The 19,881-nt window shown below is 33.1% G+C and overlaps 3 protein-coding genes across 7 annotated transcripts; 1 reads left to right on the top strand and 2 right to left on the bottom strand.

Annotated features, from left to right (window-relative positions):
• The first annotated feature begins 1,614 nt into the window (after positions 1-1,614).
• LOC108859290 (protein LIGHT-DEPENDENT SHORT HYPOCOTYLS 6) lies at positions 1,615-2,562 on the top strand. The gene has a single exon (XM_018633178.2). It carries the CDS (start codon positions 1,781-1,783, stop codon positions 2,372-2,374), a length of 594 nt encoding a protein of 197 aa, XP_018488680.1. The 5' UTR covers positions 1,615-1,780; the 3' UTR covers positions 2,375-2,562.
• A 1,071-nt stretch (positions 2,563-3,633) lies between these two features.
• On the bottom strand, positions 3,634-5,463 carry LOC108856726 (gamma-interferon-responsive lysosomal thiol protein). The gene is made up of 5 exons (XM_018630595.2): positions 5,121-5,463; positions 4,969-5,034; positions 4,750-4,890; positions 4,506-4,598; positions 3,634-4,019 (listed from the first exon to the last, which is right to left on the bottom strand). The coding sequence occupies exons 1-5, from the start codon at positions 5,400-5,402 to the stop codon at positions 3,804-3,806; spliced, it is 798 nt and encodes a 265-aa protein (XP_018486097.1). The 5' UTR covers positions 5,403-5,463; the 3' UTR covers positions 3,634-3,803.
• An 879-nt stretch (positions 5,464-6,342) lies between these two features.
• LOC108860512 (GDSL esterase/lipase At1g06990) lies at positions 6,343-8,419 on the bottom strand. 5 transcript variants are annotated; one of them, XM_018634380.2, is made up of 3 exons: positions 7,676-8,419; positions 7,036-7,297; positions 6,343-6,670 (listed from the first exon to the last, which is right to left on the bottom strand). In XM_018634380.2, exons 1-3 carry the CDS (start codon positions 8,303-8,305, stop codon positions 6,474-6,476), a joined length of 1,089 nt encoding a protein of 362 aa, XP_018489882.1. In that variant the 5' UTR covers positions 8,306-8,419; the 3' UTR covers positions 6,343-6,473. The 5 variants fall into 5 exon arrangements, with proteins under 5 accessions (XP_018489882.1, XP_018489884.1, XP_056866484.1 ...); XM_018634382.2 differs by having other exon boundaries at positions 6,343-6,664; positions 7,042-7,297; XM_057010504.1 differs by having other exon boundaries at positions 7,031-7,297; positions 7,676-8,416.
• Positions 8,420-19,881: the final 11,462 nt, after the last annotated feature.

Here is a 19,881-nt window from a genome sequence, read left to right as displayed (position 1 = left end):
TAAAAATGGTAAATTAGATTTGTTTCATCTTTTTATGGGTACAATATTTCTTTTTTATCCATCCTAAACTTCTTCTCGCGTTCACCAATAAAATCTTTGTATTTTTAAAATTTAAATTCACTGACCAATCTAACCAAAGAAAATGATATTTTACTAAAATACCCATATCTGATTTTACTTTTTAAAAAAGAAAAAAAATCTTTTAACCACATAAAAGTGTGTAAGTAGCACAATATGCTCTCTCATATATAAAGTGTCTATTTATGTTATAAACTCTTTAAAAACACACAAATAATTTAAAAATATATTCCAACCCCTAGCGTGGCACCTATTCTTTCTAGCTAAAAATATATAAAAATGTACATCAACTAGGATTATTTACTTACAATAATTTATGAATGCAAGAAATAAACTAATATCCAAGGCTTTGCAATTATATCAGCAAAACTCTCACTTCTACTATCCAAGTAATGGATTCGGATAAGAGAGTGGTTAACACAAAATAGCATTTGTTTTTGTCACTATTGGCTATATTCGTCACGAAACGCTGATGTGTACTATATTTTATACCATGCAAAATTATTTTAGAAAGACAAAAATAAACATGCATGCAATTAAATAGATGTAAACCAATATCTTGAACTAAGCCTCGGCATTTTAACCTGGATCCGAAGACCCGACCCGGAACCGGTCCAAAAATACCCGATCCGAATCCGACCCGAATCCGACCCGAAAGTTTACAAGTATCTTTTGGATCTAAATTTTTTTTATCCGAATAGACCCGGACCCGAAGAGAACCGACCCGAATAGACCCGGATCCGAAAAGAACCGACCCGAATAGATCCGACCAGATAAGAACCGATTTGTACCCGACTTAAAAACATGTATATTCAAATTATGATTTTTTGTGTTCTGTTTTATATATATATTATTTTTTATTTAGTTGAAATATCTTTTACTAACAATATTTATTATTATTTTGTAACATTTTTAAGTAATATGAAATTTTAAAATATAAAATTTAGAGTTCAAAATTTTTTTATGTTAATTATTAATAGTTCAATTTAAGTTATTTTGTATATTTAGATATATATGATAAATAATTATTAGTTTGAGTAAATTTGAGTATGTCATATATTTTTCAGAGCTTAAATACCCGAACCCGAACCGGACCAGATATGGACCCAAAAAATTATGGGTATTTTACAGGTATTAAAATTATAGACCCGAACTGATCCGGACCCGACAAGACCCGACCCGAAACCGATTCGAAAAATTATAAGTACCTATATGGATCTAAATTTTTAGGACCCAGACCTGATAGGACCCGATCCGAACCCGACCCGAAGACCCGGATGCAGAGGCCTATCTTGAACTACTAATTATTTTCAGATCTATCTTCCATACTGCTATCTCAATATAATGGTATAAATTAAAAGCTAACAAGATTAAGCGTAGGGTCACCCTTGACCTAAATAGAATAGTTAAAACTGTCGAGTGGCCTGTGAGTAGGGCCATGACCACGTGATTTAGTTTCTTTCTTCATTCTCTACTTTCACAATTCACACTATTCAACCCCAGACCCTTCTTTTTCATCTCTTATTTTATTGTCTTGAAAAGTAAATAAATAAAACCCAAAACCTAACAAAACTTCACACTCTTTCTCTCATTTTCTCTTCCTTTTCTAAAACACTAATCACTAAAATCTTTATTCACTATATCGTCAAAACCAACGCTAAATCAAACTCTCTCAAGAAAACAAGACAAAACCCTACTTTTGATGGATTTAGGGTCACAACGACCGGGACCTGCCAGTGAAGGCGATCCGGGTCCGTCCAGCTTAACAAACTCTTCACCTCCAGCGACGCCAAGCAGGTACGAGTCGCAGAAACGACGTGACTGGAACACGTTCTTGCAGTACCTCGAGAACCACAAGCCGCCTCTTGCCTTGTCACGGTGTAGCGGAGCACATGCCATCGAGTTCCTCAAGTATTTAGATCAGTTCGGTAAGACCAAAGTCCACGTGGCGGCATGTCCTTACTTCGGCCATCAGCAACCTCCGTCTCCTTGCGCTTGTCCTCTCAAGCAAGCCTGGGGCTCCCTCGATGCTCTGATCGGACGGTTGAGAGCAGCCTATGAGGAAAACGGTGGACGGCCCGAGTCGAATCCGTTCGCGGAACGTGCTGTCAGGATTTACTTGAGGGAAGTCAGAGAAAGTCAAGCCAAGGCCCGTGGGATACCCTACGAGAAAAAGAAACGGAAACGGCCAACAACTGTTACCACCCTGGGAGTTGACGTTGCTCCGTCGAGACAAAGTGAAGGAGATGGTTGTGACATAGGTGATCCTTCTGTGGCCGAGGCTGTACCTCTTTAAGTTAGATTATAATCCTTATACTTTTCTGAAAACGTTAAATACATAATATATGTATGGAACTCGCTTTGCCTTCTTATTAATTTTATGAGTTAAATATTGGTAATAAATTTTTGTGAGTTAAATATTGGAAATGTTGGAAATATACCTTATTATTAGTAACTAATTATTGGAAATTTGTTTTTGTTCTAGTTCAGTTGATCTTTGATGAATTACCTTCTTGAATTTTTGAATTCTTATGAATTTTACACACGTTTTTGTGGACTAATTAACGAGGTTTTCGTTACATATATATAGTATTTAATTTTCTACATAAATTATGGAGCTCTTTCTTTTGAAAACCCATCATATATGGAACTTAAATTCAGAGTTATGTTGAAGGGTTCAGAGATCAGCGAAGAAGATCAAATAGGTATATGTATATCAACCTGTCATATAGATTGGCATATATATGTAAATAAATAACTCCGTATTTTTTCAAAATAATATCATACACTAGTCCTTTCAAGATTGTGTACATATAAGCAAAAAAAACTTCATATATCTAGGAAAACAGTTTCAAAAAAAAAACTTCATATATCTAGTTAAATCTATGTTTGTAATACATATAGGTTAACATTTTATACTGTATATATAGACTCGTGCACGAATAGCAAAGGTATGTGTTTTAAGATACGTACATACGCACGTGTACGTGGAAAGATGGTAAAAGTCACACAAACAGAAGAAGATCGTGACTCGTGAGACAATATCGAGTATCACGATTTCCGATGGACATTAGGCATCGTGTTTACTGTCCTAATAATACATGTATTTCCACACGTGTTTGTAGACCATGTGTACTAGACAATGTAGGGTTTTTCTTTCATGACGTAATGGTTTTTGGTTGACCTATTGTACGACCGTGTAGCTTCTATCACCGTTAGCTTGTGGTCCTTTCAATGTACAAAGTCGCCTTTGCCTATATGTAATTTCAGCGCTTGTTTTCGAGGTATTACTTTTGAAAGATAGCTTAGAATATGTGGTCCTTGAAAATTCATTATCTAAATTTGTTTTGTTGCTAATCACCACATGGGCTTTGACAAGGACGAGCCAGCAGCCTAGCCATATTACTTTATTCTATGATTGTTTTAGGAATATATCTGTGAGGTTGTAACCAATTAGGTAGATCAATTAAATTTCATTTTGATCGGAGACTAGAAGTCTAAACCAAACATTTATGGACCAATCATCAGGTGCCAGCCAGAAGCAGAAACAACGAATAATTCAAAGGCCCCGAGACTTTATTATCAACCGGTCTTTCACACAACCTAACAGGCAAGAGCAACAACCATACACTTTGTGTTAATACATACATATTCATCATATCTCAGAAGCCATATAGCTTTTTAGAGTAATCATGCTACATATCATAAAACAAAGAGAAGGGTGTTTATAGCAGGCCTGTGACGTCGATGTACGACAACAAAGAGGTTTTGATACGTTCCAAAAAATCCCACATGTTATCGACTCCTTTCCGGCAAACCAGAGGGAAGCGATTCACTTTGGCACTTCGAATGAAGTTCCTGGATGAGTATTTGGCACATGCGGCAGGCTTTTTATTACCTTTGTAAGCTTTGCAGATGTAGCTTATGAAGTTTTCATAATCCTGCAGTGAACAGAACACACGGAAAAAAGAAAAACATCAAGCACAAACACATACAGTTATGTTCCCATAGATCAATGAATTTGTATGCAACACATCCATTTTTCTATTGATCATGGGAATCCCCTGAAGACACTTCACTTCTCGTCTTCTAACTACAGTTTAAGACAATACCATGATTATGAACTGCCTAAGCCGAGTGAAGAAGATTCCACATTAGGTAACCGCAACATCATAAAGAGTATTGAGTACAAATGATAAGTCCAATTCTTTTTTACACATTAATATATATGATACATGTCTTGCTCATACAATTAGGTAACCAGAAGATGATCCGACTCCTTAGAGTCTAACGTGTTGCACAACCAAAATTCAAATCAATCACCCGAATCATAAGCCTGAATGACTGATAAGTGAATAAGAGAGGGTGGATTGGTTATAGCAATATAGTTGAGAAAATTCTGAAAAAAAGAAGCAGACTAAACAAACCTCATAAAGAGGCTGACCATCTACAACCACCCAGGGCACGTATTGATGAGGCGGCTGAAGCTGACTCGTTTCTGCAGCGTACTGCAACTCAAGCTGCAGCAAGCGAAAAAAGAACAGTGAGGAATTGCAGAATGGTATCATGGGTACAACTACAAGAATCTAAACACCTCAAAAGCAATCATCAAGGGAAGTTACGTTCACAAAAGCAAGAAAGAAACTCATTAAGACCAAGGAAGGAACTAACTTTGTCTCCATGTCCACTGCTGAGGCAATCGGAAACAGGTTTAGAGTTAAGATTGAGCTTCTCATAACAAGTCTCCCACTTGTCGTACTTGTGCTCAGTCACCAAACCCTCAACGCAGAGGATAAACGGGAAATGATCGCTCTGCAAAACGAAATCAAACCATCTCACACCAACAACAAAGCTAAATTACAATCAGATCTCATCATCATCAGACTTTACCAATTTAGGCCAAGCATCGATCGCACAAGCCTCAACTGTATCCAATAAGCATTCAAACGCACCGTGCTGCAACAATAATGTTTTTTGTTTTAAATTGTTAAAATTGAAGACTTTTTAAATTTTAATCAAATCGAAAGATGGGGAGAGAAGACCTGGCAAACGGCAGTGACATTATTATTATCGGAGGAGGAGCGGAGCTTGGTGTTACCCCAGGGAGAGAGATGGAGATCGACGATTGATATTAGATCTTCTTCGAAGAGCTTCGTGAGGTGGTTAACGATGAAGGATGAGCAGTAGGGACATAGAGACTCGTAGTACAGGCCCAGCGACACTTTCTTCGGCGACGATGTTTCAGAAAGATCGTACGATGATGCAAAGCAGATAAGAGAAACGTAGCAGACCAGAAGAAGATGAAGAAGTTTGCTCGAAGCCATGAGTTATTGAAAAATGCAAAGAGAAAGAGAAAAGGTCTGTTGTGTTGTGTTGTAGGATATATCGGTGCGAAACAGATGACAATAACTGATTACAAATTGGTTTAACCGATAAAGGCCCGTCTCATTCTTTGTGGTGGGCCCTTTTAAAAGCCTGAATACTTTACTAAAGTTATGTAGAATTTTTGTGGGCTTAGTTCAAATATACATCAAATTAGCTACATTAAATCAGCCGTTGAGAATTAAAGAGTGATAATATACATCAAAGCTAGTTGGAAGTTAAAACAATCTCATCATGTGATTAGGCTTGTTAATTCAGGTATCCATTTGGATATGGATACGACCCATTCATATGATTTTTCGGGTTTTGAAAAAAAATCCAATTCGAGATTAACAAAAATTGGATCCTTCTAAGTTCGGGTGAATTCGGTTTTTAACGGAAATAACCAAATTATCTGATTCGACTCTGTAATTTTATATCTAAAATACTCAAATTTATCTAAAATAACTTTAAAAAGACAAAATACTTAGTAGATATAGTTCTAATTGATTATTTTTGTCTGAAATTAACCATAAATACATTTTGATTTAGGTGTTTTGTATCCAAATCATCCATGTCTATCTATAAATATTCAAGATAATTAATATATTTGATTTATAGTTTTAATTTTACGTATTAATACTACTATAAGTATTATTATAAATGATATAATATATATAGTTTTATGCTCAGATATGTTCGGATACTTGTTTGATTCTTGGCGTGGAATAGATTTGGTTTTAGCTTTTTGGGTTTTGAAAAGAAGACCTTTTCAAATATATTTAGGTACGGTCTAATCGGATTCGATACCCTAATTTTGGATCCGTTCCCGATTGGTTTTTCGGGTGTGAATATTACGCCCAATCCTATGGATGAACTTGGGACCAATTAATACATGAATTCTTTAACCAATGAAATACTTGTCAGTCTCACTCACAAGCAGTGTGTTATAATGTTTTTTTTCAAAAAATAGTATAGTACATTGCTTATAATTAACCTCATGTATACAGATGATATATCAAATGAATTTTTTATCATTGAAGTACGTGAAGGATTTGATCTACAAGACTGAGACTAACGACGAGGTAAGCATGTTGTGTAGGATGAATGTCGTCCCAGAAAAGGTAGTCATTAGCGTCGGAACAAGTCCGAGTTAAAGGATTGCACAAGTATGATAGCTCCAGCTCTCCTGTTCCGCAGCATCCTCTCGTTGTCTCCTTTATTCCTGTCGCTTTAGAAAAAATGGATTCAGTACAGTACTTGGAAGACCAAAGAATTGCATGGTAATATCCATTTGAATATTTCATGTGTGACAAATTGTAGTCTCGTATGACCTGTAACGTGAGCACACTTAGTTTATATAAAATTACCTTATTTTAAATGTATATAAGTTTCCATAATATATCAATTAAACTTTTACACATTTCCATGAATTTAATTTAGAAAAAAATGTATAATCATATTAACAAAAAGGAGTGGAACTCAACAAAACGCATTTAGCAAAAAAAAAGAAAAAAACTGAACAAAACGCAAGGAGAGCTTGATTTATTGCGAAACGTAATGTGCATGGGGTAAAAGAAGAAAGCGTTACGTTACCGTAACTTTGGGGATTGGTAGCCATGTCCAATATTGCTGCGTAGATATCGGCGTAGAAGATGACACTACCAGTGAGATTAGATTGAATATCCGTCAAGGACTTCTTTAGCTTTTCATTATACTCTTGTGAATCTGAGTTTTGTTTGTCGATGCATCGTCTCTCGTTCTGTTTTTGCCTAGCAAACGTCATCTGTACCGGTAAACATCCAATCGGTGGTAGTCCTAATACCATTATTTTCCGGCAGCCAATATTATATAGTTCCTATATCCACATAACACACTTAATATTATACAAACATAAAAATATATTATATTGTCAAAGAGAAGATAAAAATAGGAGTCCAAATCCATATGTTAAAGACAATTAAAAAATATAATCGTGATCCATATGCATTGGACAACCAGCTCCTGCATTTCCACAACACCTCTGATTTGAATATTAATTATTCAAAAAGAAAACCAACAGTGCGTTGGAATAATGGTTTGGTATAAGAAGTTAGTTTTGTCATGCCTCCAGTTCAATTTTCATTCGAAAGGAAGCCTTAACAACTGCTGGTCTCAGGACGTAGAAAGAGATTAGGGCATGGTCCAAACTTCTCCAAATTAACAAAAAAATGTATATGAAGGAATTGTTGTTTACTTGAACGAAGTTGTGTACACCCGAGAGAATGAAATCTTGATAACCTTCAACACCGAGCTTGATACGAGGAGAAGGTGTATCGTATAGATTTATATCAAAATCGTTAGTTCCCGAGCTTACTATGACCAGAGCCTCACTGACTATCTCAGCCGCTTTCTCTTCACCAACGATCCTGCTCAGCCTTGCCACGTAACTTCTGAACATGTCTGCCTGTTTGTCTACGGATAGACTTAAAGTAGCGAGATCTGTGTAGTTGTCGTAACCTGAACCGGCCGAGGCAAAGCACACTCCCGTGAGAATATCTGAATCCGACAAATGCGGGTCAAGGAATGGAGGAACCGTGTCTTTGATTCCCATAAGGGATGCAATGAAGTCAGGGATGAGTCTACCGTTAGAGAATCTTCCGGTCGCGTGATGGCCGGGGAAGTTGCAGCCGTAAGGAGGAAAGTTAGCCCGGATGATTGTACTAATGTAGTTGTTGTTTCCGGTGTCGATTGTGGAGTCTCCGAACACAAGAATCGCCGGGAACATTGATGCGTTGTTGATAGTCTCGTTGGTGGCATTTGCATAGCATCTCGTCAATATTTGTATAGTTGTTATGATCATGAATATAATTTCATGGATCAACATTTTTATATTGTGTTTCTCTCTTTTGGAAAGTTCTTGTTTCTTTATAGCACCATTGGGGATAGTCTACCCTATGTTATCTGCCGTAGTAATATTGACGTTTTGCTAAAACCTCCCGTAGACGGTTTTAGATCCACGGACTAATGAAATTAAAATGGGCTTCATATAGAACCCATAAGACTGGTTTCAGTTAGCTGAGGCCTGATTTCTCAATATGAGAAGTAGATCTGCAGATGTTAAAAAGATATCCCCTATTTATTATTTGCCAAGTGATTTTAACACATATTTTCCTTACAATCAGTTTCATCAAATAAATGTAACATGGCATGTTAGAATGATAATATGGTTTAAGTCTAAATGTGACATGAATAGTTACATTTAATGTTTATTTACATTTTTGGTAAATCTTGTTTATTTACATTTTTGGTAAATCTTTTATAATATGGTAATAAATTATACATCATCATTAAAGTAAATCTATTCAAATATGACAATAAATAATACAAGAATATCTTACAAAATTTGGAATATTATTTATAATTATGAATTTTAAAATATTATTTATAATTATGCAATTTTTTTACTAAAAAGATTTTCTAACTGTTTTACATTTTTTTTAATTATAAATTTTAATCGTAATATTACTAGCTTCTTTTATGTAACTAAAAATATTAAAAAATACTGTTCATTTGTACTTTTTGATAATTATACAATTTTATATTATTTTTTTATTAATTTATAAAAATTAATTTAATATATTTTATCTCAAAATAGATAAAAATATATCTAAGATTATAATTTAAAATATATACATATATTTTCTCAAATATAATTTAAAATTAACAAATTTTCTATTTAATCTTAATTTAAATCAAAATTTATATTACAATATTGGTAAAATAGTAAAGCCTAAAATAATAATAAAATATTATTTTTACTATGTTTTAAATTTAAAAATTTTACTACTGCACATTGCGAAGAAAAACACCTAGTGTAGTATATATTAGCGTAGAAATTAAAGTTAGATGAGTATTGTAGTCTCCACACTATATAAATGTATGTGAGCTACATATTGTTTTATGAAAGTAATTAATCCTCCACATCCTAAACTCTCATGATCAGTTGATCACTCCAATATATTTTTTGGGCCAAGACTCATCACCACCGATCTCCAAAAATTGAAGGCATGCATCTACATTCAGTTATAAAAAAAAAATACTAGTTAAGATTTACATAGTAGAATGGTATGAAGATTGATATGTAGGTTAGTAGGTATGTTCAATAATAAGCCTTACAACTAAAAGAATGCATGCACAAATCCTCTGAAACGTTAAATATAAATACATGGAAACTAACAAGATCATACAGTGTATGTGGTTGTTAATATTGATATCTTGGTAGAATGTCTCTTAATTAAGAAATGGATTCTCCGCAGTCCTAACACGGAAAACTAGTCTGGAATAGAAGTACGTGCAGCGGGGGAGATCAATTAAGATTACGCAAATCAGTCCAAAAGAAAGAAAAAGGATATTGCACACTATGGTAAATCTAACCAAACGTGTGTCGTAGGCTGGAGATATCTCCAGTATCTATACTAAAACTTCTAAATTAGTCCATTGGTTTGTCTTTACACGATCAGGTACGTCCCCCCTAAATCACCACTTCATACCATATTATATATAATAATGCTTTCCATTGGTTACAACAATAATTAAGGAAAAAGAATAAGCTAAAATCAAATCTTCCTCGGTTTTAGGAGAATAGTATTGGTATTTTCTGTTGATAATTAAAATCTATCTATCTTATTAAAACAGGAACATTACAACTTCTTCTAGGTGGATTTTTAAAGATGAACCTCATATATTTAAATTAAATATCTTATTCTTTATATATAATACGTATCATAGTCTAACTTTACATTGATGTATTTCCTTAAATACAGTTCTTCTTTTTGTCCATATTCCATATATGATTTTTACATTTATTACATGTCGATTTAAATAAGATATATACTAAGAATACTAAAAATATTAATCGTTCTATAATTACTCTATACAATTCATTTTAAATTGATCAGTATACTTTCATTGGCCATATTAATTTTATTAGTACGAATAACATTAGGTAGATAAGTCATAGACACATACATAAAGATATGACTATTCTTATAACTATGTTGGGCCTAATCTATTTTCTAAAACAAATAACACATAGCTTCATATATTGTATAGAATATAGTAATATTGTATAGTATTATACTTATACAGTAATACTAAATACAAACCAAACTGAAATATAATATATATCAAATCTGCTTTGAACCATTACACACAAAATATATTAGACCTCAGAGATCAAATTCATTTTAAAATTACGTAATAATTATTTTAAAAAATTAAATTTCGTGATGTACAAAAAACATAAGTTTTATATAAAATTTTGTGTTACAATAAAAAGACACAACTCGCGATTGCAAAATGTTATTTTTACATACGAAAGACAGTTTTGATATTGTTCTTTAAACACAAAATTGAATATACAAACTCGATACTACGTAAAACTAAATAATATAGAATACATTTTAAAAATAAAACCCGTGCGGGTGTGCATATGTTTATATAATATATAAATATATTATGTTACACATATTTTCATATAAATAATATTCCAATGTAAGTTTTGTATGATAAATGTTGAAAATACAAAATATATAGCACTATATATTTTAAATAATATAGAAAAAATTACTTTACGTTATCATAAAATTTAAAAATCAAATTTAGTAATTAAATACATTGCTTATTTAAACACATTAGTACACATTGTTATTTATCAAAATTTTATATTAATACACATTTCGATCATGTATAACATTTAGTAAAAACAAAGATAAAAAAAAAAAATTGACTCCCGCTCGGTCGAGCGGGTCATGATCTAGTTATCTTATTGAAACAGAAGTACACATATAGAAATACCCTTAGTTTTTAAATTTAATTACACTTCCATGCCACTGAAAATTAAATTGAGTTTCCTATTTAAATATTTGTCTTTTTAGTTAGATTAATGTGTTTCTTTTTCTTTCCTATTTTAATGATTGTCTTTTTCAGTTAAATTAATGTGATTTTTTTTCTTTACTATTTTAATGTTTGTCTTTTTAGTTAGATTAATGTATTTTTTTTTTCAACAATTAATGATATTTTAAAGTTGTTTTTTTATCAACTTAAAGTTGTCTAAACTATTTAAAAATATAAAAAATAGTCAAAAGTAAACATATAAAGTAGATAAACAATAATCAAACACCAAAAATATTTAAAATATATATTTATTCTCCATCCAAATATTGAAGTTCAACCTGTTTTTTATTTTTAATTTAGGTATTTTGGTTTACATTACTCAAATTTATATGTTTTGAAAAATTTAAAGTATATATAAATTTTGAAATATAAATTTTGAAAATTTTAAAATAATTCAAACGAATTATCTGTATCCGAACCGAACCCGCAAATACCCGAATCAAACTGAAACCAAAATTTATAAATATTTGAATGTTGCTGAAATCTTTAAACTCGGGAATCTCAAACCCAATATATTTTAACCGAACAGTGAGTATCCAAATACACATCCCTAACGTAGTCAATGTAAAATGATCAAGTATTACAAATACATCATTTAGTATAAATAGATAAAAACTAAAATAGAAAATTAATACACGTGCGGTCGCACAGGTCAAGATCTAGTGTAATATTGTTGTCCTCTTCTCTCTTATCAACAATATGAAACTTTTCTTTTTTGAAAAAAGAACAATTTGAAACTTAACTAAGCAATGAAATTATAATTGAATTTTTTGCAGAATTAGGTTGCTATTAATTCGTTATCTAGACGAAAATAGGATCATGTATTAGATTTCATTAGAAAATCTGAAATAAAACTGGTTGTTGGTACTTTTCTTTTTGGAGATCAGTTAGACTTCCATTCATGTAATCATAACAAATTGATTGTAACATCCCGAGTTGTTGATATACGAAAAGGCTTAAAAAATTGATTTGGCTATCTATATCATTAAATGCGTTTATTTTTTAGAACTCTAAAGTTAAGAGTGTTTAAACTGAAGTAGTGAAAGGATGAGTGACCTATCGGAAAGTGATTCGCGATAGCATGCAAGTGAAGCCAAATTATAAAAAAAAGGTCATGTGGTGATTGAAGGGTCAGTAAACAATGATTTCGAGCCTTTGGAAAAATTAATGGACCGACAGTTGGAACGGATGAAATCGACCTTTGGAACGGATGGGACCGAAGAGTAGGTGTGGGGAACCCATTAGCTGTGAGCGGTCGAGGTCGTTACAAACGGTATCAGCGCTGTTTAGTCATCTCGGTTCTGATCCAAAATACGTCTTGAAACCTGTCATGGGGCGGAACGAAGACATTGCGTTCTTTGAGAAGGGATGAAATGTTACATCCCGAGTTGTGATATATAGAAAGACTTAAGAGAATTAATTTAGCTATCTATGTTACCAAATTGCGCTTACCTTTTCCGGCCGGTTAGAATTCTAGAGTAAAGCGTGCTTGAGCTGGAATAGTGAAAAGATCGATGACCTATTATAAAGTGATTCGCGATAGCGTGTAAATGAAGATAAAGTATTAAAAAATCACGTGATGACTGAAAAATCAGTAAACAATGGTTTTGAACTTTTGGAAAAATTAACGAACAGACGAGTGAAACCTATTAAAGCCCAAAGTAAAGTCCAAATTTATGATCCATTTGAAGCTTCTATAGTCTATGTAACTAGAGTTTCTAGATTTATATATAAGCTGTAATGTGCCCTGATGAATGGAACTTTGACTGCGCTTCTAGCAGCCTCTCTTTCTATTATATGAATTAATCTAAACTCTTTTATTTCTTGGTGACAACTCTTTAGTCTTCTCCTCTTTAGCTTTTTTGCATTCAATAAAGCTTTAACAAACTATTTCATTTCTAGTTTAATAATGGCTTTAAGACACAAATCTATCTAATTTTATAAATGTTCTCAAAACCCATGGACCGAAAAAATTGGGTGTGGAAGACCCATGAGCCGTTGACAGATGTAGGCGTTACAAGAATTTAGGTTAGAAAATATATGAAATTTTGTTTGCGAAGATGTCACCCCTATCACAGATATACGTCATACGTGCAACGTTCTATACTTTCGAACTAACTGAGGATTTATATATATGGTTCATCCCGAAAAGATGAAGAAGGTGGATCATTTACCGGAGTGGTGGTGGGTTGTCATAGATACATTAAAAGTCGGATTAGAGAAGGAAAATGTAGAATTAGAACTTTGTATTTTTTTTTTTTTTTATATTTACGAGAAGTATCCTGGCTTCACTTATGTGGTCCAGATTATCGCACGTGGTAGGTTTAGAGCCTTTGACGAGGGTGAACTTCAAACCACGCACTCGTTCTCCTCGGACCGAAGAACCCATGTGAAAACTTCGGTGGCCAGTGCGTGTCGAACCCGGGGCCGTACTTGCAGCTGCAAACCGTTCACCACCAGACTAACACATCCTGGTTAATTAGAACTTTGTTAATGGAGCCCTTGATTGAATTGACCAAAAAAACCAGCTATACGTTCTCCAAATAATTACATTTGCATATTCTTTGGATTCTTTTCGTTTTTTATTAAGTGGTTAATGTTCCAGCGTGGAAGTTGTGAAATTGTGGAACAAAACAGGTATAGCTCACGTTCTTTAATTATGATCCCGTTAAACCGTCATAGATAGATTATTCAGTCTTTAACACATTGTGGCGCACACACACCGAGAATATCATCCGTACTTTCACTAAGTTTGCCACTCTCTGATTAGACTAATTAATTAAGGAGTTAACTCTTGAAATAATGATATTTTCCGCGCCAATCGTACGTCGTCGGTGCCCGATACCTCCGTACGACGAAGCTTCATCTCTCATGTCGTTAATTCGTTTCCATGATTTATTTCTGCCACAAGATTTTTTTCTGTTTATTAAATACATGCTCTTATTATTACGTTCTTGATCGAGATATGTGCCCACGTCCTCTTCCGAAGCTGCAGGATTAGGACGAAATGTGACCAGCTCATCTTCTAGGTATATGTGACTTTGCTAACTCTCCAGCTATTTTTATATAAATTTCTTTCAGTAATTGTTGAAAATGACCATTTGGTCATGGATGCAACTCCGTAGATGAGTTGAGTTATGTGTATTTGGAAACAGATACAATTTCGTGGATGCATTCCTATGTATACTTCATTCTAAGTTATGTTTGGGATTTAGTGGCTAAAACCCATTTTATGTTAAGTTTTGGAGATTATATATAAAATTATTAACCTAATTTATGTCTTTTAATCTCGAAAATACAGAGAAAAAAGGTCTCTACAAGATCTCTAAAAAAAAAACAAAGAGAAGAACTTCACGTACAAGTTCTCAAGAAGAAGACAAGCAAAATGTTCAAAGGTATTCAAGGAAGAACTGTAGACTGAACAAAAGACAAGAAAGAGACAAAAGAGAAATAGCAAGAAAGTGAGAAGCTACCAGAAACAAGAAAAGAAACAAAGTTCTAGTCTTTGTATTTTTAGAGTGTGTTAATATTATACTCTTCTTCTATAGTCTTTTTGTCATTTTCAAAAAAGTGAGAAATGATAGAAATTTGTAAACTTTGCTTGATAAAAGTGTGGAGAAGAATCCCACATCAGAGGCACTGCAAGGGAATGGAACTAGGTGAACAATTTTGTGTCTTTAAGTTTCTGTTGTTCATCACAAAAATCCAAAGCTTTAACATTCAAAGGGTAGGGAAATTAGGTGTATGGATAAACTTAATAAGATGTATCATCATAACTAGCAAGAGTTATGTGTTGGTTGATACAAAAACAAGTTAGAATTTCTTTCACAATAATAAGCCAGAAATTAAATGTTTCAGACTTTCGGTTGTTTTGTTTATTCCTCCAACAATTTCATAAAAAAATATCATTTTGATATTTTTTACATAAACTAAAAATAAGTAAAATACATTTATATTTTTTTAGTAACTACACATATTTGAGCAATAATATTTAAGATAATTAAAATTATTTATAAGATTAATATTAAGTTGAAAATAAATATAGTTTACATTAAAAGTATAAAGTAACATTTTTATGCAACAAAAATGTTAAAAATAACAGTTAAAAAACAGAGGGTTTATCCTTACTTAGAGCATCTCCATTAGTGAGACTGGGCTCGAATTCCAAGACAAAATTTTTTATTATTATTTTTTTCTTTTTGATTTAAGAAAAAAAAAAGAGCGGAACCAATCGCGGGCCACCACGTGGCGTGGAGCCCGCGAAACAGTTAAGAGACAGGTTCACTCAGAAGGATTTTTAGGAGACATGTTCACTCAGAATATGAGCCCCACAATTTTTTCGATATTTTTTTTTTGAAACAGTCAAGAGATTAGAGGTTTAAACCCCTAATGGAGATGCTCTTAGAGTTTTTTTTTTTTTGCTAAAAAACATCTCTCCTTTTCTTCTCTCTCTCTTCTCTGCCTTTGATTGAACCCATGAGGTAGGCTTATCACACAAACCAAATGCGCTAGACCATCTGATCAGAGCATCTCCATTGGTAAACCCCTTCTTGGAATTCATTTTTTCAATTTTTAATTATTAAAAATTTTTATTTTTCTTTTTGATTTTTTTTCTTAAAAAAAAAAAATAGACCAATAACGGGCCGCCACGACACGTGGGACCCATGCTACAGTGATGAACTTCAGGAGAGAAAAATTCACCGGGAAGAGCTTTGCAGGAGAGAAGTTTACAAAATTTACTTATTTTAATATATATATATTTTTTTAAGAAATGTGTGAACCCCCCTTAAAAGTTTTCAATGGAGATGCTCTCAGGCTCCTTACTTACAGTTTAGAGACTGATATCCCTTTTTACAAACCAGTAAATATATCAGGTTTGGTTTAGGCTCTTAGAGCACCATTAGTGAGAGTATCTCACAAGATCTCTCATGGTAAAATATTAAAAAGAAATAAAATGGGATGAGAGAGGTAGGAAAAAGAATTACACAAGTTGAGAGCCGTGTATAACATTTGTTATCACCATTGGCTTAGCTTTTTATTTACTTAAATTTTTTAATTATGCTATTTAACAATATTATGATAACAAAGGTGAGGTACTCTTGGAAGATACTTTCCCACTAATGTTGCTCTAAGAGCACCATTAGTTATAGTATAGACTTTGTAAAGTTTCTGATAATTAAAATAATAAAAAGTATTAAGCAATAAGGAGAGAGAACAACAAATATAAATGAATTTATTGGTTGAGCTGTTGAAAAGTAATTATAAAAGCAAATGTCATTATTTTACTATATTATTAAAAAAACATAAGCGATCTCTGTTTACTGCGGATGCTCTAATAAGTTTACAATTTATCATCTTGTATTCAAATGTCAAATTATTCTACTACGTATTGATGTGGTCCTGCGGATGACTTGTCCCCTCTCTTGCTTAATCAAGTAAGCTTAATTGCTCACTGATCTCCGACACCAACGTGTCTTCATCTGTACTTTGTACTTAAGCCTCTGCAAGTTGCAGATATCTTAGTTAAGTACATATCAACGTACGGTTTGGACTTTAATTGTAGAATAATTTGACATTTGAATAGAAGATGATAAATTGTAAACTTATTAGAGCATCCGCAGTAAACAGAGATCGCTTATGTTTTTTAATAGTGTCATTAAAAAAAATCTGTAAGATAACAGCATAATTTAACTAACTCAAATTTTATATTACTATAAATGATCGCATACCTAAATGATTCATACATTTAACAATGCAATTAAGATTTTAATAATTTCAAAAAATAACTTATACGAATACAAGAGAATAACATTTTTAAAAAGAAAAAATATTCATAATGATGCCTTCATTTTACTATTGGTTTGTCCGTCAAGACAACTGTTCTATTTCAGCAGTAAAAAAGAAATTCGTAGCTATTTGTTTAATATTCAATTCTTCCAACCGATGATTGCATGTGAAAACAATAAAGTATGTATGGGATTCAACTATTAATAGAAATGGAACCACACACGGTATGAAATCTTGAATAGATTGTTACGCATTCTTAATATATTTCTCCAAAAGTTAAAAAGCTTGAGTTGAGCATAGACAACGAGAGTATGTAGTTCTTGTAACGAGGATAAAGTTAACTAAGTAAAACTAATCTATTGTTACTTCCAACATTGATATCAAATCCTACTTAAGTATCTGTAAGTGTACAGTACCATTTGATTTAAATAGATAATACTTTCCAGTTTCCAAGTCTTTGGTCATTTTTTTTTTTTTGATAACCGTGGGGGTCCCAGGCTTCGCCCAGACTAATCCCACGAGGCCGACGGCAACCCACGATTTCGGGTTTTAGTGGGTTTTTGCGGGTTTTTAAATTTTGGATTTTTCACAAAACCCGAACCGGATTTGTCTCGGGTCACCGGGTTTACCGGTTCAACCGCGGGTCCGGGTCGGGTTTCAAAACACTACTTATATATAAATAATAGGTATTCTAAATAATACAAATCATTAAATTACATATTATAGTCAATTTAATCTTCTAAACTAGATTTCGATCCGCACAACCGTGCGGGTTTTATTTTCAGTTTTATATGCATATATATTTATTCAGATCATTAGTAGTATACATTTTTAATTTTAATCATATATTTAAATATTTATAAAGCTATTTCGAATACAATAGTATATAGTTTGCATGTTGTAAATAATCAACTGTTTAAACTATTGTAAGTATTTTTGCTTCTTACTATATATTTATTTTATTGTATTTACATTTAATTATTAATATGTGCATAAAAACATATTTGACAATTATTTTTTATTTAATTTGTGTTAAATTTTTACCCGTCTTTCAAAACTGGATTTTTAGTAGTATTTTCTATGTTTATTTATTTTACATAATATATTATTATATTTACAAAAGTAAAAGACATGTTAATTTTTATACATGTAGTATATAGTCTGTTAATGTTAATCCGCTTTGTCATCATATTATATTTTTAAGATAAATATTATATTTTTATAAAAATAATTTATAAAAATAAAAAATAAAAATTTATCAATTTAATATAATTTTATCATATTAAGTTCAATATGATAAAAAATTAACATGATTGATTGTGATTATATGATAGATCAAAATAATATATAATATTTTATTTTTTATTTTATAAAAGACAACTGAATATGTTAATGTATAATAATATTTCAAAACTAATTTTGGAATTAGTTAAAAAAGTTATATATAATTTTGAAAATTAAGATCTTGTTAAGATCTTTTTAATAGATTTTTCGAAATTTAAAATGTATATATTTAAATTTTAAATGAAAAGATATCAAAAGATATTATGATTAAAGTGTTAGAATATGTGTATGTTAACCGATCAACTCTTTCTTTATTACAAAAACAGATAAGTGCCGCGAATAGAGGCCGTCTCTGTAAAACCCTAACACTCCCAGACACGGGGCTCGAGGTACTCTGTGATTCAATGCTCTCCGGCGCCGGCGAAGCGGTTTCTCGCCGGCGCTGGCCACTCCCGACAATGTCGTCTTCTATCTTCATATATCTGCTCGTTTCTCGTTTCAACTATTGTGTGCTGCGGAGTCGTAGCGTTTTGTTAACAGGAGAAAGAGGTGCCCGACGGAGCCTTCGATGGAGACAAGAGCTTTGCTTCCTCGTCTTCACTGCAGTTCTCCTGATGGCGTTTCCTCTTTGGTGGGTCTCCTCCCCAACGATGAGTCGAGAGGATTCTCTCACCAACGTTGTACTCTGTTTCAGGGGAACGTTTCCCTGCAAACCTGTCTCTGGATGTCGACGGACAAGCCACAGTGTCGACTTTGTCCGTGCTCTTCAACTGCCCATGGAGTTCAGATCTCAACCTACAAGCCCTCGCTTTCCGCCTCCGGAACGTGAGACAACAAATCAACCGTGTGTTGCTCCTTTACACTTATACGACACTAGAGTCCCCAACAACTCAAGCCTAAATCCGGATCTAATCGGAAGCTCTTCACTTTCCTCGCTTCTAAGTGTGTTGTTATTTTACCCTGCTTGCTCTCTTCATCCCAACGGTGGCTCAGCTCACCTTGGCCGAGCGTCTCTTTCTCCATCTGGGTTAGATGGAAACCCAATTATGAAGATTCTAAAGCACAGACTATCAGTTCAAGACGTGAGATATTTAGCTGCTGGTCTGAGTTCTTTGGATAATTTGAAGATTTCCCATGGGTTCATAGGGGTTTATAATCTGAGATTATTGCAATATCACTTCTTTAGGAAGAATTTATCATCATCATTCTCGAATGAGAAGAGTATTTCACCACCATACCTTCCTTCAATGAAGGGAGATGTCCTCTTGGGTTCTATCCCGAGCTTTTGTTTTCAACTCACTCACCTGTTTGTCACTTTGTGTAGCGGTCTGTACGGGACCAGAAGGGGCAATCGAGATTACTTCGGTTAGTCTCGTTGGTGAGGGTTGTCCCTCAACGTCACTTATGACTATTTCTCAAATGTTCGACTTTGTC

The sequence above is a fragment of the Raphanus sativus genome, chromosome 5, assembly GCF_000801105.2.
Source record: "Raphanus sativus cultivar WK10039 chromosome 5, ASM80110v3, whole genome shotgun sequence".
NCBI classification, from domain to species: domain Eukaryota; kingdom Viridiplantae; phylum Streptophyta; class Magnoliopsida; order Brassicales; family Brassicaceae; genus Raphanus; species Raphanus sativus.
This window is presented reverse-complemented; position numbering and strand designations above follow the sequence as displayed.